General features: G+C 53.3%; 1 protein-coding gene and 1 long non-coding RNA gene across 4 annotated transcripts; one reads left to right on the top strand and one right to left on the bottom strand.

The window, feature by feature from the left end:
- Nucleotides 1-609: 609 nt before the first annotated feature.
- On the bottom strand, nt 610-4,376 carry LOC126492836 (uncharacterized). Its single transcript, XR_007589691.1, has 3 exons — nt 4,149-4,376; nt 3,058-3,322; nt 610-934 (listed from the first exon to the last, which is right to left on the bottom strand). It is a non-coding gene; the product is annotated as an uncharacterized lncRNA (long non-coding RNA).
- Nucleotides 3,480-22,394, top strand: Arhgef40 (Rho guanine nucleotide exchange factor 40). 3 transcript variants are annotated; one of them, XM_050129410.1, is made up of 24 exons: nt 3,480-3,760; nt 6,126-6,323; nt 6,910-8,119; nt 8,239-8,403; nt 8,792-8,912; nt 9,534-9,630; nt 9,743-9,823; nt 9,935-10,051; nt 11,519-11,614; nt 11,706-11,821; nt 12,080-12,206; nt 13,810-13,932; nt 14,007-14,150; nt 14,525-15,135; nt 15,236-15,470; nt 15,722-15,808; nt 17,371-17,586; nt 18,423-18,593; nt 19,302-19,479; nt 20,420-20,524; nt 20,714-20,857; nt 21,317-21,447; nt 21,715-21,759; nt 21,929-22,394. In XM_050129410.1, exons 1-23 carry the CDS (start codon nt 3,758-3,760, stop codon nt 21,754-21,756), a joined length of 4,518 nt encoding a protein of 1,505 aa, XP_049985367.1. In that variant the 5' UTR covers nt 3,480-3,757; the 3' UTR covers nt 21,757-21,759; nt 21,929-22,394. The 3 variants fall into 3 exon arrangements, with proteins under 3 accessions (XP_049985367.1, XP_049985366.1, XP_049985368.1); XM_050129409.1 differs by having other exon boundaries at nt 21,873-22,394; XM_050129411.1 differs by lacking the exon at nt 20,714-20,857 and having other exon boundaries at nt 21,873-22,394.
- The last annotated feature ends 337 nt before the right edge of the window (nt 22,395-22,731 follow it).

Raw genomic sequence — 22,731 nt, 5'->3', positions numbered from 1 at the left:
TTACAGAGCTGGAAAGTGGTTGTGGCTGGAGGGTCTCCCGTGGTGACCACACTTCACTTTGGGGCAGGTAGAAAAGAGGCACGAGGGGTGTAAGCAAGTTACCAGCTGCACATGCAGTTGCTACAAGGGGCTACAGGACAGCTTGTGTGTTCACGTGTGCAGGCTACAGGACAGCTTGTGTGTGCACGCGTGTGCACATGTGCAGGCTACAGGACAGCTTGTGTGTGCAGTGTGGAGGATACAGGACAGCTTGTGTGTGTGCATGCGTGGAGGATACAGGACAGCTTGTGTGTGCACGTGTGCAGGCTACAGGACAGCTTGTGTGTGCACGCGTGTGCACATGTGCAGGCTACAGGACAGCTATGTGTGCACGCGTGCAGGCTACAGGACAGCTATGTGTGCACGCGTGCAGGCTACAGGACAGCTTGTGTGTGCACACGTGCAGGATACAGGACAGCTTGTGTGTGCACATGTGGAGGATATAGGACAGCTTGTGTGTGCAGTGTGGAGGATACAGGAAAGCTTGTGTGTGCAGTGTGCAGGATACAGAACAGCTTGTGTGTGTGCAGTGTGCAGGATACAGGACAGCTTGTGTGTGTGCATGTGTGGAGGATACAGGACAGCTTGTGTGTGCAGTGTGCAAGATACAGGACAGCTTGTGTATGCACGCGTGGAGGATACAGGACAGCTTGTGTGTGCAGTGTGCAGGCTACAGGACAGCCTGCGGCTTGGTTTATTCCTCCCACCGTGTGTGCCTGGGGACAGAACTTAGCTGTCAGGCTTGGCAGCAAGCACCTTTACTGACTGAGCCAGCTCATGGGCCCTGACTCATATTTAAAATTTCACGTAGAGAGCAGAGAATGGTTTATTAGAAGGTCAAAGTAGGGTCAGTAGGCCAGTCATGGCATTCATTAGTGGCTGGTTCTGATGGCACCTAGGGCAGAAAAGAAAACAAGTTACAATAAATTTATTTTATGTGTGCATATGTATCACGTGTGTACCTGAAACCCAGGTGTGTCAGAAGAACATAACAAATCAGCTGGAACTGGAGTTATAGGTGATTGTGAACCACCATGTGCATTATGGGAACTAAACCCAGGCCCACTGCAAGAGCAATGAAGGATCTTAACCACTGAGCCATCACTCCAGCCCCATGAGTTATAAGCTCTGAAAGAAATGTTTTGAATCAAATAAAACCAAAAGTAATGAAAAATCACACCAAAACAGAACTGATACGATATGCTATTTGAATACTATTTATTTATTTATTTTTCATTAGAACCACACAGGAAACTTCTCAAGAATTAATTTCACTATTATTCTATACCAAGTCTGGCCCAGACACATTTCTCCTCCTCACTGACTGCCCCCATGTTTTTAATGGAGTGGTGAGGTGGTAGAAAAGATGACAGAGTGGGGTTCTTTAACGGACTTTGACACCTAAAGTTCTAGAACTTACAACTTGGTTAAGAATGAAAACCCTGAAGTCAGACAGCTGGGCCCAGGCCCTGGCTCATCCCCTTTACTGTACTGCATATAGAAAGCTACATAATTTCAACAAAATTAAACTTTTCCTTCTATGAAACAGAAATTTGCTACGTTTCAAAGAACACACACTACATAAAGCACAGAGAAAGGGATCTGTAACGCAGGAGAGGGCCTATTTGAATATCTCCCCATCTCCCTTATCAAAGAGCACACACCTCACAGATTACATTGTACACACATGCAGGTAAGTCATGCCTATGGAGAAAGGGCTGTTTAAGCACACACACACCCCATGTGTTGAGATTCCTCGAGAGAAGGGGTTAGCCTGTTCAAATCTTCTGGATGATTTTCCCATTGTGTGTGTCTATGTCTCACCACCTATGTAGGGAATCTTGGATTCTACCAAATGATCTGGGCATGAGAACCGCTAAGTTCCAGTATGGGAAGGTTCAGTCTTTCCACACCAAGGACAGGTGAGCTAGATTGGAGGCCGTGATGAGCAAGGTTCGTGAAATATCATCTAGAAAAGCTTCCCAAGAAGGTCTCCACAGTCTACTTCAGGGCAGTATTTACCCGGCAGACACCAGGGGGTAGCAAAATCTCATTCTCTTGGCTCCTGGGCATTAATTATAAGGAAAGTGGGGAGTCTAGCTTGACGGAAGATTAGAACCAGTTCCATCTATGCGGGTCTAGCCTATGGTCATAGGGTTCCCCTTCCGGCTCTTCCCTTGAGTTTCTTCCTTCCCCAGACCCGGAGGGGAAAAGGCAGTTTCTCCTGAGGGGAGAAGTGTCATTTGTCACGGAGGCCCTTCCCTCTCCTCGGTGCTGTTGCCCGGGTTCCGTCGTTGCAACCTCATCGGACTGTAACCACCGCTACACATCTTTTACACAAACTTCACCCTCAACCTGCAGTGACAGCACCTTCACGCCCTCTCTGGGAACTGGGTAGCTTTCAGATCGCCTCGCAAAGGTCCACCTTTTGGGCGAGTCCGCTGTGACTCAGAGGTAACCCCTTGCTGTGCTGAGGTCGCCCAAACCCTTCTGGGAGAACCCACCCGTCTTTCATTTCCCACGCAGAAGCGATACTGTTTGTCGGTGGGACATAAGGGGTGAGCCTAGAACTTTTGAAAGGAATCTAGCTCCTTTAGTCTGCAGAGTAAGATAACAGTCACTGCCGAGAACCCTAGCGGTGTCGGGCCACTAATCGCCTTGCAACAAGCCAGATCTAGCTAGCATCAGTACCAGTGTGGGATCCAGGCCAGCAGCTGGGGCCTCCCCTCCTTCATCCTCATACAGGGGTATGAGGTTCAGAAAAAGGCAGAGAGGAGCAACTCCGAAAACGCACTCATACCCTACAGAAGGATCGTGATCCAGGGGCACGACACCCGCCCCCATGCCAAGCCTTTACTTCTCCATAATTCCCCCCTCATACCCCGCCCTCCCCAGGCAGCACACAGAAGCCCATTGTAGTTGTCTGGACTCTCGAGACCCAAGAAGGTGGAAGGGGAAGAAGGGCGGGCAAACGCCCAAGGCTGGGAGATCCCCTACTTTCTCTGCCCTCAACTCTACCTGCGGGGAACCGGAGCGTGTGGGTCGATCTGGGCCCCAGGACCTTGCCAAGCCTGGCCACGGACCGCAGGGAGAAGCGTCATGAGTCTCAGAGATGGAAGAAGGCTTCTGGCCGCTCGACAACCTCGGTCCTAGACGAGAGATCTCTGCAGCGTCCAGAGCTAAGGCTGAACGGATCCCGCAGAGCGAGAAAACGCGGGAAACCAGGGCATCCTCGGCTGGGCGGTTCTCGGAGGGTGCGGGGCGGGGCGGGCTGGCAGCGGGACTGCGAGGGGAGCGGAGGCGAGGCTTGCGACGGAGGGGGCGTCTCGGCTGGGGTCCCGGGCTGGGCGGGGCGGTGCAGGCGGCCGTCTCGGCCCTCCCTGGCGGGGCCCCGCGGCCTGGGCGCCCCAGCGAGTGAGCGAGCGAGCGAGCGAGGGAGCGGAGGCGAGGCTTGCGACGGAGGGGGCGTCTCGGCTGGGGTCCCGGGCTGGGCGGGGCGGTGCAGGCGGCCGTCTCGGCCCTCCCTGGCGGGGCCCCGCGGCCTGGGCGCCCCAGCGAGTGAGCGAGCGAGCGAGCGAGCGAGCGGACGGAGCCGCGGCCGCTGTGCGAGCTGTCCTGCAGCCAGACCCGGCGAGACCGAGCGCCGGCAGGGAGGCGGTGGCCGACGGGCCCCGCCGACCCACCCGCCGGAGAACCGGACGCCTCCGGACGCCGAGCCATGGTGAGTCCCGCGTCGCATCCCCGTGTCCCCTCGGCCTTCGCGCAGCCCGCTCCGGGCCCCCAGCCCCACGCCTTCTGTGCCCGCCTAGCGCTGCTGGGCGCCCCGAAGTCTCTCCACCCTCCCATCCCCCTTCTTTTCTTCTATCTGCCGGCCGCTGCCTGCCCAGTCCCCACCGTACTCGGTGACCCTTTCTTTCTTCTCTGCAGCCTCCCCATCTTTCCGTGATCTTTGCACACAGCCCACCCCCAGCCTTCTCTGTCCTACCCAGTCTTCTGCTCCCGGGGCTTCCCTCCGCTCCCCATCCCAGTTTTTCACTCCTGGAGACCCTCTGCGAGTTGGTATGGCGGCAGCCCTGGAAAGGGCTCTGCATCGGGTCATGAGAACTGACCTGCCTGGAACCACCATTTTCCATCCCTGTCCCCAAGCCTGTGAGGTGGGCCCACCCATCCGGCCCTGAGGGACTCGTCACAGCTGTGGCTGGGCCAGGGCCAAAGGGCATGTCCAAAGGGAAATTCCCTCACAGAAAGGGGGCAGTTTGAGGGTGAGTAGTGGGTGTTCCGCAGTACCAGTGGGCGTGACGTATCCAGAGCCAAAACCAGAGTTTTGGGACAAAGTTCCCCAAGGCTCATGCCGCTGCAGGGAACAGGAGCCTGCCTCAGAGGCCTCCCGCTGCAAGGAGGGAACTGGATGGAATCCTATGCACGAGGCAGAGGCTCCGAGGGCAGCGACTCAGGGTACCAGAAGCCCGTGTCAACGGGATCGAACGCTAAGCCTGGAACTTTCCGGCCAGACGTACCCTGAAGAACTACAACAGGAGTGGGCTCTGCTAGCGAGGGCGCCCACTGTACAGACAGTGCAGCCTACCGCACTCACTGCAGAGTGGAGGAGGGGGAGAGGCCCTGCCCGGGGCGATGCCTACGGAGAGAGCCCGGGAGGCATCACCCTGCTCAGGGGGTTGGAGCTAGACAGGAACTAGGCCAGTGAGAGCTGACTCAGTCTCGCCTGTCTTTCTGGTCCCCGCCGACCAGAGGCCTGGTGTCTTGGGCTCCTGCCCACCTCCGCCTGCTCCAGACCCCTCCTCCCCTCCTGCTGAGGCCGTTTCCTGTGGCTGTGACTCTTGTTCAGCCATGAGCTCACCGCCCCTAATGGGTTGCAGCTGCTTCGCTGCTCAAGCTGTAGCGCCCCGGATCCTAACTTCAGAGCCCAGGCCCACTCAGCCTCACCCCTACCCTTTTCCCCCACCCACGTACACAGTCCGGGCAACACTGAGGGTCTGTCTGCTCGCCCACACCTTGGGGCCGAGTCTGCGCGCTGTTAACACAGAATGCTGGTCTCTGGGGTGACTGAATACCCTAATCTTCTCAAACAGCCGGGATTAAGCAACTCTGGCCGGAGAGATTTAGGAGTAAAATAAGCAATTTTTGTCTTGGAGCGAAACCAGGACTGTTTGCTATGGGTTGAGAGCTTGGTAAATATTGCAGAGTGCCCCGTTCTTCGTTTACAACAAAGACGTTTGAGAAAAGAAACTAAAAAGCCATCTTGAAAGATTTGCAAAGAAACAGACCCGAGGAATTTTGTTTAGGGAATGAGCTGAAGAAAGTTACCCCAATGATTCACTTAGGGAAGTGGGTCAGAATGGGACATGGCTTAGTCTTTGAGACTAGATAAAATGTTTAGTCTTTGAGGTCCAGGTAAAATTCAACGAAATTGCATAGCATCAAGACTTCTCCTCTCTTCTGCAAGAGTTCCGTTTGTCTCTATCTTCTTTCACGTGGCCCCAGCCAGTTCATGACAGCCAATCCGGCAGGATCAGTGAATGGAAGAAAGGGATGCCACAAAGAACTGAGACAGCCACAGGCTTCTTGTCTTCTTTCTTCCCACCTCTCAGTCAGCCATCTCTAGGATGCCATGGTTTGTGGGTGGGCACACCTCCACTTATGATAAAGGTATCTGGATGGTGAGTTCTGGGAAACTCTATCAGCTAGATGGCTATGTAGAAACCCTTCCCCATCTACCAGAATTCTTGACCATCAGCGAGATCAGGTGCCCAACCTGTGCCGGTGAATCCATGCAGTCACCCCAATTTACAAGTACCTGGAACAATCCTGACCAGAGTCATTCATAACAAAGTCTCCCTGCATCTCTAAAGCCAAGGTCTCAGAGCTTAAATGTGAAGCCAGGGTAAGCCTGGAGGTACTGACTAGCCAAACCCCATTCCTATCCTTTGGCTCATTCAGCTAGCATTTTCTGATTACCCGCTGTGCTCATATGATCTAGGACATAGCTATCTGCAGACCAGCGAACTGCCCAAGAGCCATGTTAGTGTAAGCTCTAGTTATCTATAGCTTGGTCTTGTCTTTCCCAGGAGCCTGAGCCAGTAGAGGATTGTGTGCAAAGCACACTGGCTGCCTTGTACCCACCCTTTGAAGCCACAGCCCCGACCCTGTTGGGCCAAGTGTTCCAGGTGGTGGAGAGGACTTACCAGGAGGATGCGCTGAGGTACACGCTGGACTTCCTGGTACCTGCTAAACACCTGCTTGCCAAGGTCCAGCAGGAAGCCTGTGTGAGTGGCTATTAACCCTTTTCTGTCAGGCTAATTTCCACCCACTTAAGAGACACAGTCTTCCCAATCCTGTTCTCCACATTTGCTGCCCTCCCACTGACTGTGGCCACTCAAACACTAACACATATACAGGTATATTTATTTTCCTTAACTATAGACTCTTAACAAACATCAACTTCCCCCCAAAAAGACCCTGACTTTTTCAGAACAAGTTTCAAACATTACCTCCTTGTGAATGTCTTAGGATACTCCCTCAGACTCAGACGTGATTCAGAAAAGTCTTCACTCTGAAGATAGAAACACCATCAGTCTTTGATTCCTCCAAGGCAGTGGCATCTGGTGATGCTGTACTGACTGGGTCCTTACCTTCCCACATACGCAGCTGGCTTTCTAGGAAAGCTTCCTTCCACCAAAGGATCAACGACTTTAGTTCTTTCCTCTGCCACGTGGTCTCCTTTCCTGTCCCCTAGGGGTTTTAACCCGCCAGCCCTGCCTCGTGTAGGCTCATCCTCACAATGCCCCTCCCACTGCGTGCTGGTTTCTTCAGCAGAGGCCTTGAGTATAGCATCTCCTTCTTTCTTTCCAGGCCCAGTATAGTGGATTCCTCTTCTTCCACGAGGGCTGGCCACTCTGCTTGCATGAGCAGATAGTAGTACAGCTAGCAGCCCTTCCCTGGCAGCTGCTGCGCCCTGGCGACTTCTACCTGCAGGTAGTACCCTCAGCAGCCCAGGCTCCCCGTCTGGCACTGAAATGTCTGGCCCCAGGAGGTGGACGGGTCCAGGAGCTGCCAGTGCCCAATGAAGCCTGTGCTTACCTATTCACCCCCGAGTGGCTGCAAGGCGTTAACAAGGACCGGCCAACAGGGCGCCTCAGCACCTGCCTTCTGTCTGCACCCTCTGGAATTCAGAGGCTGCCCTGGGCTGAGCTCATCTGCCCAAGATTTGTGCACAAGGAGGGCCTCATGGTCGGACATCAGCCAAGTACACCGCCTCCGGAATTGCCCTCTGGAACTCCGGGGCTTCCTAGCTCTCCACTCCCCGAGGAGGTGCTGGGTACCCGGAGTCCTGGAGATGGACACAATGCTCCTGCCGAAGGTCCAGAGGGAGAATATGTAGAACTGTTGGAGGTAACACTGCCTCATATGAGGGGAAACCCCGTAGATGCTGAGGCCTCAGGCATCTCCAGGACCCGCACAGTGCCCACCCGTAAGAGTAATGGAGGGAAGGGCCGGCACCGGAGACACAGGGCATGGATGCACCAGAAAGGCCTAGGGGCTCGGGACCAGGATGGGGCACGCCCACCTGGTGAGGGGAGCAGCACTGGGGCCACTTCGGACTCACCCCCAGGAGCTGAGGCGGACCCAGATGCAACCTCCCTGGAGGCATCTGAGCCCCCAGCAGAGGCTCTGGGGGAGGCCTCTGAATCCTGCCTCCTGGCAGGGGAGGCTGGGGGACCACCTGGTACCCCTCGAAGAACAGGCAAAGGAAACAGAAGAAAGAAGCGGGCTGCGGGCAGAGCTGCCTTGAAAGGGGACGGTAACCCACTCAGCGCCAGGGACAAGGAAGCGACTAGACATCAGGAAGCCCTTGTTCGCCTGGCCTCACCCAGTGAACAGGAACCTGCAGAATGCAGCCCGCTTAAGGAGAAAAAGGATTCTGAAAAGCCAGAGTCTGATCCAAAAGAGGAACTCAAGCCAGCAGATGGAAAAGAGCCTGCATCCCCAGAAGACGGCGGGCCTCCAGAAGAGGGGGTCAGAGAGAGTGAACAAGAGGAGTCGATCCCGGTGTGTACAGCAGGTGAGATGACAGGCCCAGGGGCAAGGGCCAGGGCAGGCTGAGCCTCGGGAAGGGGACTGGAGGAGAAGCTGTGGTTTAGCTGGGAACAGAATAGAGTAACTCTGCCTCTATCTGCACAGGATCCACAGGTCCAGGGTTCATCCTATCTGACCCCCCAAAACAGCCTCTGGAGACTTTGCAGGATGTAAAAGACAGCATCCCAGAAGAAACACCCCCAGTTTCCATCTTGGATGACCCACCTGTAGCTTGGGACTTGATGGCATCAGGATTCTTCGTTCTGACTGGTCAGTGGGCATCTGTGAATAAGAGGAAAGGGGCTGGGGAGATGGCTCAGCTGGTAAAGTGCCTGCTTCACAAGCAGGAGGGCTGAGTTCAGATCCCCAGCACCCACAGGAGAGCTGGAAGGAAAAGGGAACTGAATTTCTGGTGTTCATTGCCCAGGCAGTCTAGCTGAGCCAGAGATAATCCAGGTTCAGTGAGAGTTCTTGTGGAAAATGATAGCAAAAGAGCCTACATTGACCTCTGGCCTCCACACACATGTACACGTGTATGCACACACAAACAAGGACATGCCAAGCACACACACAGGGAGGGTGGGAAGGAGGGAAGGAGTTGGGGAGATAGTCAAAGATTGCTCCCAGCCGGGATAGCCTGGCCATTTTCTGTCTTCAGGAGGGGTCGATCAGACTGGGAGAGCTTTGCTGACGATCACGCCTCCGTGCCTGCCTGAGGAACCCTCACAGTCCGAAGAGACATTGAGCAGCGCCCTTCGTTACCTGCACTCGCTGCTGAGGTAAGCGCAGCCAGCTTCAGCACCCTGTGCCTTCGCGCAGTCGCAGTCGGGGGAGCTGCTTTCTTTCTCAAGGCACTGCCTGCGACTTCCAGGCCTCGGTTTCCAGGCTGTCCACCTTGACCAATTCTGACTTCCAGGATGGCTTGGTGGTTTTCAAAATCAACACTGCTGGCTCTCTCGCCTCTGCCGTAGAGCCCAGATTATCAGTGTGCAGAATCATTCAGACAGCAAATACTTTGTGACGCTGAGCACCTCAGATAAATGCTGAGGCCTTCGATGTACCCATCATAGCATCGAGTTCTAGTCCTCCCACCCAGTAGCCATGTCAGTGTAGGCTTGTGATTGTTAGGTCGCCTGCTGGGCACATGTCCCAGACCTCGGCCGTTTGCTCATTGCTTCCCAAATATAGTAGCGTTAACTTCTGAAGGCTGTTAGCACCAAGCCAGATGACCTGAGCTTTCTTCTGTTCTCTGTTTGCTGTCTCCTCAGCGTGTGCACGTGCGCGCACACACACATGCACGCACACGCACATACATGCACACACACGTGCACACATACACATGCATGCACGCACGCACGCGCACACACACATGTCTTCTTTGTCTCTCCTTACCTCCACAGGCCTGATCTCCAGTTATTGGGGCTAACCACCCTGCTTGACCTTCGCAAGGCGCCCCCACTGCCTCCAGCACTTATTCCTGCCTTGAGTCAGCTTCAGGTAATCAACAACCCGTGACAGGCATGTCTCGAGGTCCTTGCTTTTCTCCAGTGGCAGCCATGCCAGGCCATCCAACTGTCCAAAGTTTAGGGCTATTCTTCTTTGCACTTAGGACTCAGGCAACCCTCCACTCATTCAGCGGCTGGTGATTCTCACTCACGAAGACCCTCCACCTGAACTCTGTGGACTTAAGGTAGGTTCTCGTCCACTAGTGCCCCCCCACGTCAGCGAGGGAAAGGGGAGGGGAAGCTCACTGAGTCCCAAGGGGCCTGTGCAAAACTCTCCTGCTTTTCTGTGTCTACAGGGAGCTGAGCCATTGTCAGAAAAGGACCTGAAAAGAGTGGCCAAGCCAGAGGAGCTCCCATGGGCCTTGGGGGGTCACAGGGACCTCTCCCCCAACCACTGGGTGGAGATACATCAGGTAAACAGCACCTAGAAATCTGAGAGCTGGAAATGTAGGCGGAAGACAAAGACAGGCATAACCATGGGGCTGGGAGAGATGCGGTTCCGTTCAGTTCAGAAATAGTTCTGACTCCTGAACTTTGATCAGATGCTGTTGGCCGCTATGAAGATGGGAAGGGTTCGCTAAATTATTTTTTTATCTTATGTGTATGAATATTTTGCCTGCATATATGTATGTGCTCCACATACATGTATTTTCAGGCACATATGTGCCATGCCCAGAAAGCCAGAAGAGGGCATCTGATACCCGGGAATTGGAGTTTCAGAAGGTTGTGAGCCACCCTGTGAGTCTGTGCACTCAACACCAGTTCTATACAAGAGCAACAAGTGCTTTCAACCTGTGAACTGTCTTTCCAGTTACAACCCACCTTTGTAATATTCTTTTAATTTTGTAAGATTTGTTTCCTTTTTAACCGTGTACATATGTCTCTGTGTCTGTGTGAGTAAACGTCACCCATGTGGGTGTCCCTAGAGACTGGAGCCATCAGAGCCACATGTGAGTGCTGGGAATCAAACCTGGGTCCTCTGGAAGAAAAATACCACTGAGCAATCTTTCCAGCTCCCTGCCCCCCAAGTTTGTCAGATTATTAACATTAATGGATGCTTTCTAGTAGGGGCTTTTAAGATATAAAACACGCAGGAAAGTATTTGTGATAGCTTTGTTGGTGTCTAGAAAGTGCACGGGGTTGGTTCCATGTGACTTTACGTCACTTCTGGAGATGGTGCCTTTAGTGCCTTCTCTCTATACCAGTATCCACGAGGTGCAGGATCTTCCCCCTTGGCGTGGTCTCTAGAGAGCCTCTGCCGCTTACCTTCACTCTTCTCTGAACCTAAGTGTAGTAAGTGCTTAAGAATAGAGGAATCAGCGTGATCACAGTTGACTACAAACAGTTCTTAGCGCAGCAGATATGGAGAGCTGGAGGCGGGGCTTGGCAGAGTGAAGACCAAGGCAGGATGGCAAAGGAAACTCACATACCAAGCTGTCCCGTGTGCTGCGACCATTCCAGTGCCAGGCTGATATCACTTCCTTAGATTTTACAAAATCTATATTTATTCTGACTTTACTATTGAATTTTAAGAATTGTGGGCTTGCCCAATATTGTATAACTTGGAAGCAACAAACTCAGAAACTAAACCTAGCATTATTTCCACAAAGGTCACCAGGACTCCATCTCCATCCTGTGGTTTTTTATTTTATTTATTTGTTTGTTTGTCTCTACATTTATTTATTTTTCCTTTCTTTGTTTTTGAGACAGGGTCTCTCTTTATAACCCTGGCTGTCCTGGGACTGAGTATGCAGGCCAGCTGGCCTCAGACTCAGAGATCCACCCACCTCTGCCTCCCGAGTGCTGGGACTACAGAAAGACCCAGTGTGTTTCTTATCCTGAACCCGGCCCTTACCTCCATCTCTGTATGTGGATTGCAGGAGGTGGCAAGGCTGTGCAGCTTGTGCCATGGTGTGTTGGCCTCTGTGCGGCAGGCCATTGAGGAGCTAGAGGGAGCAGCGGAAGCAAAGGAAGAGGTGTGAACCCAGGTGGACTAATGGCGGGTGTGGAAGGGGTGGGACTGGGGTTGGCGCGTTAGTGGAACTCCGGGTATCTCCTTGTCCCAAGGAGGCAGTGGGAACGCCCGAGCCCCTGCGAAAGGTGCTGGCAGATCCTCGGCTGGCGGCGCTACAGCGGACTGGCGGAGCCGTCCTGATGCGCATGCGCTCCACCCACAGCAGCAAGTATGAGAGACGGGTGTGGCTGTGGCCAGGCAAATGGGGGCGCGGGGAGGCAGGTCGCAGAGACGTGACCTAACCCTGAAGTGACAGATAATTTTTATTCTGCTTTTACCTGTAAGATGCCGTGCCTTTACACTTATAACCCTCGCAGCCTCATTCCCGCTGTCATGACACCTGCGATGTTTGCATCCCTGCGGATACAAAGGCAGAACTGGTGAGCCTGACAAGGGCAGAGACTCAGTGTCGTCTCTCTTTCCCCAGGCTAGAGGGTCCAGGCCCAGCTGTGTTATACCAGGAGGTAGATGAGGCCATCCACCAACTTGTGCGTCTCTCCAACCTACGCGTGCAGAAGCAGGAACAACGCCAGCGCTTGCGCCAACTCCAGCAGGTGAGGAGATTCCCCAAACCCTTAGCCTGGGAGCCTGGCCCCTGCTTAACCTCATCCCTCCTTCCTCCCCTGGAGGTCAGTCATAGAAGTGTGAGACTCAGCACGAGGGCAGGAGCATCTCTGCACCAGCAGAAAGAAGCCAAAAGGTCAGCCTCCTGTCTGTCTTTGGTCAGGATCATTAGGTATTGTGGAAGTGTTCGCTGCCCAAAGGGAACCCTGGAATCAGCTGGTTGGCTCGGTGCAACCGAGTTTTGTTTTTGTTTGGGAGTCTTCTGAGAGGAGATCTGATGTGGCCCAGGTTGGCCTGGAAGCCACTATGGAGTTGGCGCTCCTCATGCTCCCGCCTTCATCCCTTGCGGGGATGCCAGCCTAACTGAGCCTGGTAGTTAATAGCTGAGCTCTTTGGCTCCACATTTTCCTTGACTCCTTATGTATCACCATCCTCCAAAATGGATGCTAAAAAGCCCTGTCTCCTCCTACATTGTCAGCCACTGAGAAGAACCACAGGCCTCTTAAGATTCAAGAATAAGACTGGCTTCTCTGAACCTTGGTCCTTCTCTTCTGGATTTAAGCTCTGTGGGAGTTTGCTGTCTGTGCACTGTGAAGGGAAGAGGGACTTAAAATCTGGTGTTTTTCCTTAGCTCCTGTACTGTGAATATATACCCCGTGGATCTATATGTAGGTATTAAAGGGTCATCTCAAAGTCAGTGCTAAAGGGAGCCAGGGTTTTTGTGTTCTGGGACTGCCTGCTGGCTTCTGTTGTTCCATCCAGGGTTACCTCCCTACTACTAGATATCCCTGCCCATTTAAAAACCTACTTTGAAAACTGAATTTGGATGTTAAAGTGTTTTGAGGTCTAGCTCTGCTAGGTATAGATGTTGCTGCCGAGTTGCCCTTCCTGTACAGACAGCACACAGGTAGGTAGGATAGGGCGTGAAGTCAGTAGAGAGCTCCAAAAGTGATCTTGCTGGCACTGACTTTGAGGAACTTTCTGAGACTTCTTATTTTGGCTTTCTTTGGAGGAAAAAAATTAGTCAAGCATTTCAGAAAGAGTAGGAGATTCTCTACAGTAGGAAAGTTGGACTGGAACTGGATACACACAGACATACACACTCACACACACATACACACTCACACACACATACACACATGCGCACTCACACACACATACATATGCATGCACACATACACACAAGCGCACACACACATACACACGCATGCACGTGCACACGAGCACGCAGCACACGCATCTCCTGGGCTGTCTTCAGGCTTGCTGCCTAGGTTCCTGCTTACCACACATTAGATATAGAATTCCTCTTGGCCCTGTTATCCAAGCAACTTTCATCCCTTTTTTCTTTGGTGCGAGTCCGTCTTATCTGTTTCCTCATCCTGGCCTGGCCCTGGCACAATAACCCCTGTCTCCTCCCAGCTCTGATCCTATAGCACTTTCCCAAAGATGGCATAGCCAGCTTCTCATTTAATCCTGTGGGAACTGTTGTCATTCACAGTATGAGTCTCACAGCACCAGAGAGACTGCATTTGGGGTGATGGCAGCCGAGTGGGTCTTAGCCTGGCCCCGTCACCACCTCCCTTTCCCTCTCAGGTGTTGCAGTGGCTTTCTGGCCCAGGGGAAGAGCAGCTGGCCAGCTTTGCCATGCCAGGGAACTCACTCTCGGTCTTGCAAGAGACAGAACTGCGGTTTCGGGCTTTCAGCACTGAGGTGCAGGTAAGGACAGAGAGGAGATGGGGGTGGAGGTCACCGGGAGAGGACCAGGTCTGAGCTCAGACCCCTCTCTCCAGGAGCGCCTCGCCCAGGCCCGGGAAGCTTTGGCTCTGGAGGAAGACATCGCCTCCCAGAAAGTTCTGGATGTCTTCGAACAACGACTGGAGCAGGTTGAGAGTGGCCTCCATCGGGCGCTCCGGCTGCAGCGCTTCTTCCAACAGGTGGGTGCAGAGCGCCCTCCTGAGCCGATTTTCTCTCTTCAGCCTGGAGAAGTTGGTCAGGCGGCGGCTAAAAAACCCGTCTCCTTGGCTCTGGCTTTTAGCTTGCCCAGGCTGAGTGACCCGAGGTAGGTCCTTTGAAGACATTTGCACATCTGCTGTGAAAGTTAGGTGAGGCACTGTGTGAAAGCATTTAGTACAAGCTTGACTCCGTGCTGTGTGTGTAAGTACTAGCTCCTCTGTGTCCGTGCCATCTCCAAGGTTATGCTGTGATGCTGGGCAGGCCCCAAGGGAGCCACTGGCGGTGGGATACGTGTTTCAAAGTGGCGTGTGCCCTCACCTTTTTCCTCCACCTCCAACCTGTTTGGCTTTTGTAGGCACACGAATGGGTAGATGAGGGTTCTGCTCGGCTGGCGGGAGCTGGACCTGGGCGTGACGCTGTGCTGGCAGCCCTAGCCCTGCGGAGGGCCCCGGAGCCCAGTGCGGGCACCTTCCAGGAGATGAGAGCCCTGGCTCTGGACCTGGGCAGCCCAGCAGTCCTTCGAGAATGGGGCCGATGCCGGGCACGCTGCCAAGAACTGGAAAGAAGGATTCAGCAGCAGCTGGGAGAAGAGGCCAGTCCTCGAGGCCACAGACGACGACGGGCAGACAGCGCCAGCAGCACAGGGGCCCAGCATGGAGCCCACAGCCCTTCACCCAGCCTCAGCTCCCTGCTTCTTCCCAGCAGCCCTGGACCACGGGCAGCCCCATCACATTGTTCTCTGAACCCGTGTGGGGAGGACCATGAGGAGGAAGGCCTTGAGCTAGCTCCAGAAGTAGACGGAAGACCCCCGAGGGCTGTGCTGATCCGAGGCCTGGAAGTCACCAGTACGGAAGTGGTGGACAGGACGTGTTCACCCCGAGAACACGTGCTGTTGGGTCGGGCTGGAGGACCAGATGGGCCCTGGGGAGTAGGCACCCCTCGAATGGAGCGCAAACGCAGCATCAGGTGAGAGTTCAGACCGGGAGAGAACTGCTGGGGACAGCGACTCTTTCCCATGCCAGAGTGATGCCTAGTGACGCCTCTGCTACTCTGGTTGTGCCTACAGTGCCCAGCAGCGTCTAGTGTCGGAACTGATTGCTTGTGAGCAAGAGTACATCACTGCTCTGAACGAGCCGGTGCCACCGCCTGGGCCCGAGCTCACTCCCGAGCTTCGCTGCACCTGGGCCGCGGCCCTGAGTGCCCGAGAGAGACTTCGCAGCTTCCATGGATCGCACTTCCTACAGGAGCTTCAGGGCTGCAGCACCCATCCCCTGCGCATTGGAGCCTGCTTCCTTCGCCATGTGAGCAACCCACTAAACTCCCAAATCTTCTCCCTTCTCGCATTCTGTCCTATCTAGAGACCCCCTTACTTTTCCCCCTCCCTCCCTCTTGTGCGGTCCCTCAACTTGGCCCAATGTTACTTGTCTTTGGGTGTTTTATGAACTTCACTGTCGATTCCTGGCTAGCAGAGTGCTGCAGTGGGGATGGGAGAAGAAAAGCATCCACAGGTCCCTCACCAGGGACACTTACTATCTCTTCCTTACTGGTACAGGGGGACCAGTTCAACCTCTATGCACAGTTCGTGAAGCACAGACATAAACTGGAGAGTGGTCTGGCTGCACTCACCCCCTCGGCCAAGGTAAACCTTCCTAAGAAAAGTGAGTCGATGAGATGGCAGAAAGGTATGCTTCCCTCCAAGACCGACCACTAAGTTCCAGCCCAGAAACAACATGTTAGAATGAGAACAGTGGCTCCTGAAGATGAGTCGTGATCTGACTGCACGTGCGTGTGCACACACACAAAGTAGAGTGAGAAAATTTTGTAAGGAACCAGGAAGACCTAAAAACTCACCCCAGCTTGAACTCTCAGAGAACACAACCCTTCACGAACTCATTAAGTCCAGGTTGGTCTTGAATTTACTGAGATTGGCCTGCCTCTGCCTTCCAAGTGCTGGGATTAAAGGCATGTGTCACCACTGCCTGGCAGATTTATTTATTTTTATTGTATGCGTGTGGCTGTTTGCCTGCAGGTATGTATGTGGTACATATGTGTACTGCACTGTACCCAGTGCACATGGAGGCCAGAAGAGGGTATCAGGTCACCTTAAAGTGGAGTTAATGACACTTAGGAGACACTATGTGGGTGCCGGGAACTGAGCCGTCTCTTTGGCCCCTAAGCCTGTTTCTGCGTGTCCCCAAGGGCAGTATACACTTTGCCCAGCTCACCAGCGCTTGAGGGTCAAAGGAGTTCGCTTGAAAGGTGTGAGCGTAAGTGGCTGAGAGCTGGCTCCCACAGGACAGCTACATCTCCTGGGGCCTGCCTGCCTCCTTTCCTTTTTAACATTACACTGTGTGTGGGGGGGGTGCACGTGTGTGCCAAGCATGTGTGAGGAAGACGGTTCACAGGAGCTAGTTCTCTCCTTTCACCACCGGACTCCCAGGGATGGAGCTTGATTCCCAGGCTTGGTGACAAATGCCTTTAGCTTCTGGGCCATCTCTTTGACATCTGTATTTTTTTCTCTTTATTTTGAAAAAAAAAATTTTACATTTTTATTGAATGGTGTGTGTGTATGTGTACATGTCCACACATGCGTGTGTGTGTGTGTGGCCAGAGTTGAAACACCATGAATCAATCTCTCTTACTGTCATGTGGGTCCCAGGGATGAAACTCGGGTTGTCAGGCTTGGTAGAAAACACGTTTACGCCTGGGAGGCAGACGAAGGCCTGTTGCCCAGGTACAAAGTTTTCAAGTGCGCTGCTATCGTTTTCCGAGCCGTGGGCCTCGGTTTCTCATTCCTATTAACATGCTCCGGATGGAGCGGGTTGAGATCGGGATAATCTTGCGGAAAGGGGTTGGGCTCTAGCAGCCAGAGAGACTTTCTGGTTTGGGAGGGGGTGGCGCGCGAACCACGCAGCCTGGGGCGGGGCGCCCGAAATTAAAAAATTAAAATAAAAAAAATTAAAAAAAATAAGAAAACACGTTTACCCACTGAGCCGTCTTGTAGGCCCCTTGCTCTACCTTTAAGAGTATATCTCCAGGTCTTCTTCTGTTCCCCAAAGCCTATACCCCAGCCTATCACATCCGTGTCCTCAGATTTGGGCCGCGCCTCAGCCTCGGCCCTGCCCCAGCCCCACCCCGGCCCCCACCATGGCCCTGCCCTGGCCACAGGTCTTCTCATCCCAGGCTATGGTTCTACCCTAGGGTTCTATGGAGAGCAGCCCTTGCTTGCCTCGGGCCCTTCAACAGCCCCTGGAGCAGCTGGCTCGCTACGGACAGCTCCTGGAGGAGCTCCTGAGGGAAGCTGGGCCTGAGCTAAGCTCCGAGCGCCAGGCCCTCAGGACTGCTGTACAGTTGCTCCAGGAACAAGAGGCCCGAGGCAGAGATCTGCTCGCAGTAGAAGCTGTGCGGGGCTGTGAGGTAAGGTCCTGGCCTCTGCTGACTCTTGTTCAAACTGTAACTCTGTGGCCTTAGAAACAGTGTAGGCAGCCGGGCGGTGGTGGTGCATGCCTTTAATCCCAGCACCCGGGAGGCAGAGGCAGGTGGATCTCTGTGAGTTCGAGGCCAGCCTGGTCTACAAGAGCCTGCTCTAGAGCTACAGAGAAACCCTGTCTCAAAACAGTGTAGGCTGTGACCATAAAAGCAGACCCTAAGTCTGAGGGCCCTAGACTGTTCTTTATTGCCTCAATTATGTCCAACACCCTCTGTTCTACATGAGCCCTGTGCTTGTCCGCTCCTTTCCTGGTTCTTCTTGCCTGTCTGTTTATACGTGTCTAGCCTACTGCTTCTTCCTCAACCTGATCTCTTTCCCACACTGATTCCGGATCAGGCTAGAACTGTACTCCCTCTAGTTCGGTGGTTCTCAACCCGTGGGCTGTGACCCTTCCAAGGTCAAATGACCCTTTCAATGGGGGCTGCCTAAGAACATCAGAAAACACAGATAGTTACATTACAATTCATAACAGTAGCAAAATTATGGCTATAAAGTAGCAACGAAAATAATTTTATGGTTGCGGGGGTCACGTGTCTCGGCACTAGGAAGGTTGAGAACCGCTGGTTTAGATGAACGTACCCATGTTCTTTGCTGGCTTTCTTTCTGCATCTCCAGTACGCAAAGACTTCACCATGACAGGCTGGGCATGGACTCGGAGGAACGGCGGCTGCTAGGCAGTTGGTCATGAGAAGCAGCGATAGGATTAGGCTGAAGCCCTCCCTGACCAAGGCCCCTAACCAGCCGTCCCTTCTCCTTTCTCCAGCTAGATCTGAAGGAACAGGGACAGCTCCTGCATCGGGACCCATTCACCGTCTTCTGTGGCCGGAAAAAGTGCCTCCGCCACGTCTTTCTCTTCGAGGACCTGCTCTTGTTCAGCAAGTTCAAGGGCTCTGAGGGGGGATCTGAGACCTTCACCTACAAGCAGGCATTCAAGGTACATATGGCATAAAGTAGGGATACTGAGCCATGGTCTTCATAAGAACTCAGGATATTCTGGAAGTTTAACCTCAAACAGGTTCAGAATCTCCATCACCTAAAATAGATTTTGGTCTCTAATTAGTCGTCAATTTTAGGGTTTCAGAAGACTTATGGAGGCATTTCAAGACAGAATGGAAAAAGACCTTCCGAATGAGAACACATATGCCTGCTGGGTGGTGGTGGGCGCACTCCTTCAATCCCAGCACTCGGGAGGCAGAGACAGGTGGATCTCTGAGTTCCAGGCCAGCCTGGGCTACACAGAGAAATCCAGTCTCAAAAAACAAAAAACTTACACTTGTGTTTTGAATTAAAGGTGGTACCTGGTATGTGTAGAGAAAGGACGTTACACAGACACCCCTTAACTTCACTGAAGTAGATAGAACTCAAGAGACAGGTCTTGCTTTGGGCAGTAACCAAATATAAGCATCTATAGCAGCCCACAGTCCTGGGTCAGGTGGAATAATACTAACGGTTTCCAAACTGTCCTGCGTTAGTTCCAGCTCTTCAGAAGTAGGGCAGAGGCAAAGGTCTGTGTTTGGAATAGCATACACATGGGGTGTATCCTTTCTAATACCCTGGTAAGCTCTTGAGACAGTTGCTTCGTGTCTCCGTGAGCCCTCTTTTCCTTCTGTAAGTCAGGGTTGTCTCTCCTGCCCTCCCTCAGACTGCTGACATGGGGCTGACGGAAAACATCGGGGAGAGTGGGCTCTGTTTTGAGCTATGGTTTCGGCGACGGCGCACACGAGAAGCATACACTTTGCAGGCTGCCTCTCCAGAGACCAAACTCAAGTGGACAAGTTCTATTGCCCAGCTACTGTGGAGACAGGCAGCCCACAACAAAGGTGATGGGCGGACATAGATGGGTGGAGCTTGGAGTATGGAGATGCCTTCAGAGACAGCTCAAGGGCTGGTTCAAGCAAGAGCTATGGCCGAGACAGAACTATCCTTAAGGAAAGAGAAAGCTAGAAATTCCGAGGGAAAGAGCAAATGTCTCCACAAGAGGTGCAGAACTGCTTACTGGACTGGGCTCAGGGGGACTGGTGTGACCCAGACCAATAGTTTTTCTTTGTTGTTGGTTGGTACTGGGCTTTGGGTTTCGTTGTTGTTGTGATTTTCTGAATCATTCTATCAATCTGAAAAAGGCAGTGCTCTCTTCAGCTCAGCGTGATGGAGGGTCGAGTAGGTGACACATATAGAAGCACTTGACAAACCACGCAGATGCACAAAAGCATGAGTTTTGCTCTTAATGTCTATGATAAAGGGCAGCTGAGTGCTCCATGAAAAGTGCTTGTCATACAAATGTGAAGACCCGAGTTCAAATCCCTGAACCCACACAAAAGCCAGCAGTACTGCAAATGTAGTAACAGGGACATCTGTAATCCCATCACTGCTACAGAGCACATGGGAAACTGACAGGAATTTCCTCCAGAAGCTTGCCATGCAGCCATCCTGGCATATGCACACCAAAAACAATCAAGAGGTCAGCCATAAACACAGTGGAAAATGAAGATCAACTGACACCCAGTGTGCCCTCTAACCTCCAAATGTGTATGCCTCATCCACACCAGATGTGCAAATGCACACACACACCAGGTGGCTAGGAGGCCAAATGGACAGGATGAACAGATGCATGTCTGAAGAGGCCAAACATCACTCTCACTGTCTATGCCGTGCTGGTCAAGGAAGGGGAGAAGGGGAGGGTAAGAGAGTCAACAGCAGTGTGCTAACCCTGAGGCAGGAGGGCCGAGAGAGAAGGTTGCAAACAGGGTCTCTGTTCCCTAGAGCTCCGCGTGCAGCAGATGGTTTCCATGGGCATTGGGAATAAACCTTTCCTGGACATTAAAGCCCTAGGAGAACGGACACTGAGTGCCCTGCTCACCGGAAGAGGTAAGGTCCAGGGTGCAGGGGGGCGGGGCTTTGCTCCCAGTCGGGCCTTGACCAACGATATTAAAGCAAAGGGGAGTTTTTAGGAAGGATACTGAGTCCTGAGTGGGCAACTCTTCCCAAAATGTGGGACTCCTCCAGGAGCCAGGAGGACTTTTCCACACCAGCACCCCACCACCCCACTCTCTGCAGCCGCCCGCACTCGGGCCTCCGTAGCGGTATCATCCTTTGAGCATGCTGGCCCGTCCCTTCCCGGCCTCTCGCCGGGAGCCTGCTCCCTGCCTGCCCGCGTCGAGGAGGAGGCCTGGGATCTGGACGTCAAGCAGATTTCCCTGGGTGAGGCGCCTCTCAAGGGGTGGCCCCCAACCGCTGCCTATTGCTAAGCAATTCCTTTTTCTAGCCAAGTAGCCCAGTTGCCATGACAACTACATACAGCTTCCCGTTGCTAAAAGAGCCTTCCATCTGGTTGCTAGGGAGATGCTTACAGCAGCCTTTTGCTAAGAAGCACTTCTTCTGTACCTTTCTCTCTAGCTCTCCTTGAGTTTCTATGGAAACTGCCTCAGCTTCCTGTTGTACCCTCCCGGTTCACCACGGCAATTCTTAGTTTCCTGTCGCTTCTTCCCTGGTTGCTCTAATGATGCTGCTGACAGTTTCCTGCCTCTTGGTGGGGGGGGGGGGTTCTCTTGCAAGTGGATTGCTATGGTGACTTGCAGCTCCCTGTTGTCGGAGGAGCTTGGTTGTTTAAGGTAATCTGGAAGGGTTTTATGCCTACTCTTACCCTAGCTTCCCCTCCAGCCTCAGAAACACTTGACTCTTCTGGAGATGGGTCCCCAGGACCAAGAACCGGCCCCAGCCTGCAGCCCCCGCACCCTGGGAGCAGCACTCCCTCTTTGGCCAGTGGAGGGATCTTAGGGCTCTCCCGGCAGGTAAGTCCCTGCAGTAAGGCTGGGAGCGGGTGCTCTCTTTCTGGGTAGGCTTTTCTGACCATTCGACATTGGGGAGTATAGAGGAACTAGAGATTGCTCCTCTCAGCTGATGCCACAGATTGGGTTTATTATCCAGTCTGCCTTTCTCCTCTCCCCAGGCCTGGCTGAGAAGCATCAAGGTCAGAGGTAAAAAAAAGCCTTAAGAAGCAGGGAGAGACATACGCAATAGAGAAATGTCTAAACCCAGTGCCATTTCTGTGTCCTCAGAGTCATTCGCGAGCCCTGAGTGACCCCACCACGCCTCTGTGAGCGGTAAGTCAGCCACCCTTCTTCCACATCCAGCGTGCCTTCCTTCCTGGCCTCCGGTGCATGGGAGTCAGCTTCTTGCCTCTCCAACCCATCTCCCTCTTCTCTCCTGCTTCCAGAGAAGATCCAGCACTTGCCTCTCCAACCCATCTCCCTCTTCTCTCCTGGCTTCCAGAGAAGATCCAGCACTTGGCTGCGCCCCTGTCAGCACGTTTTAGGCTGAGATGCCAATGGGACAGAATGGAGGTCTCATTTCCCTCCCTCTGCTTCCTGGACAGAGGGGGGCAAGGACCAGAGCGTCCCCTGTCGCTGGCTGCTCTCTCTAGCTCTCCCTTGCTTGGAGCTTGCTTTCTGCCCCCGGGAGCAGGGAAACATCCCTTCTCGCACATTCCCACCTGTGCCATGCACACCGCAGGACAGGCTCTGCTGACCGCCACCTCTCTTCTCGTCCCTGACTCTCCCAGGAGATTCATCTCTGCCAGGTCGAATGGAACCCCATTCTGGGGTATCGTGGGAAATGAAGTGTTATAAGCCATTGAAGGAGATGGGTGGGCATTGCAGACTTTATATATGTAATTACTGTTATTATACTATTGTTATATTAAATGTATTTGCTCTCACTGTGCCTCCCAAGGGCTAGAGCAGGCCTCTGGATTACGGTGTTTGAACTAACTCGAGTTCTTCCCTATGAAGCTCCAACTAGGACTCAGAAAATAAAACCAAGGCCATAAAGTAGCGGTTCTGCCCTTTACTGGCCCAAAGCTGATAGTGTGGGAGGACGTGCCTCCCCCTCAGAGGGTCTAAGAAATTCAATGGGCTCTTTGAAGTCCCTCCTCCATTTTGCACCTACTTCTTGAGGCTGAGATGATCAGATGGGTCCAGCATAATCCAGTAATTATCTAGTGATGTCCTCAAGCTACGGTGGAGGAGGATCCCCATCCAGAGCTCCTGAATCTCAAGTCTGCATCCCGTTGGAGC

The sequence above is a fragment of the Alexandromys fortis genome, unplaced genomic scaffold (assembly GCF_014885135.2).
Source record: "Alexandromys fortis isolate MF-2015 unplaced genomic scaffold, M_Fortis_MF-2015_v1.1 scaffold_285, whole genome shotgun sequence".
NCBI classification, from domain to species: domain Eukaryota; kingdom Metazoa; phylum Chordata; class Mammalia; order Rodentia; family Cricetidae; genus Alexandromys; species Alexandromys fortis.
This window is presented reverse-complemented; position numbering and strand designations above follow the sequence as displayed.

Excerpts from the sequence above, each read along its gene's own strand:
- Arhgef40 (XM_050129410.1), top strand. Across the intron at positions 11,615-11,705 it reads CAGCGGAAGCAAAGGAAGAG|GAGGCAGTGGGAACGCCCGA; the intron begins GTGTGAACCCAG and ends CCTTGTCCCAAG. Across the intron at positions 21,448-21,714 it reads TCTTAGGGCTCTCCCGGCAG|AGTCATTCGCGAGCCCTGAG; the intron begins GTAAGTCCCTGC and ends CTGTGTCCTCAG.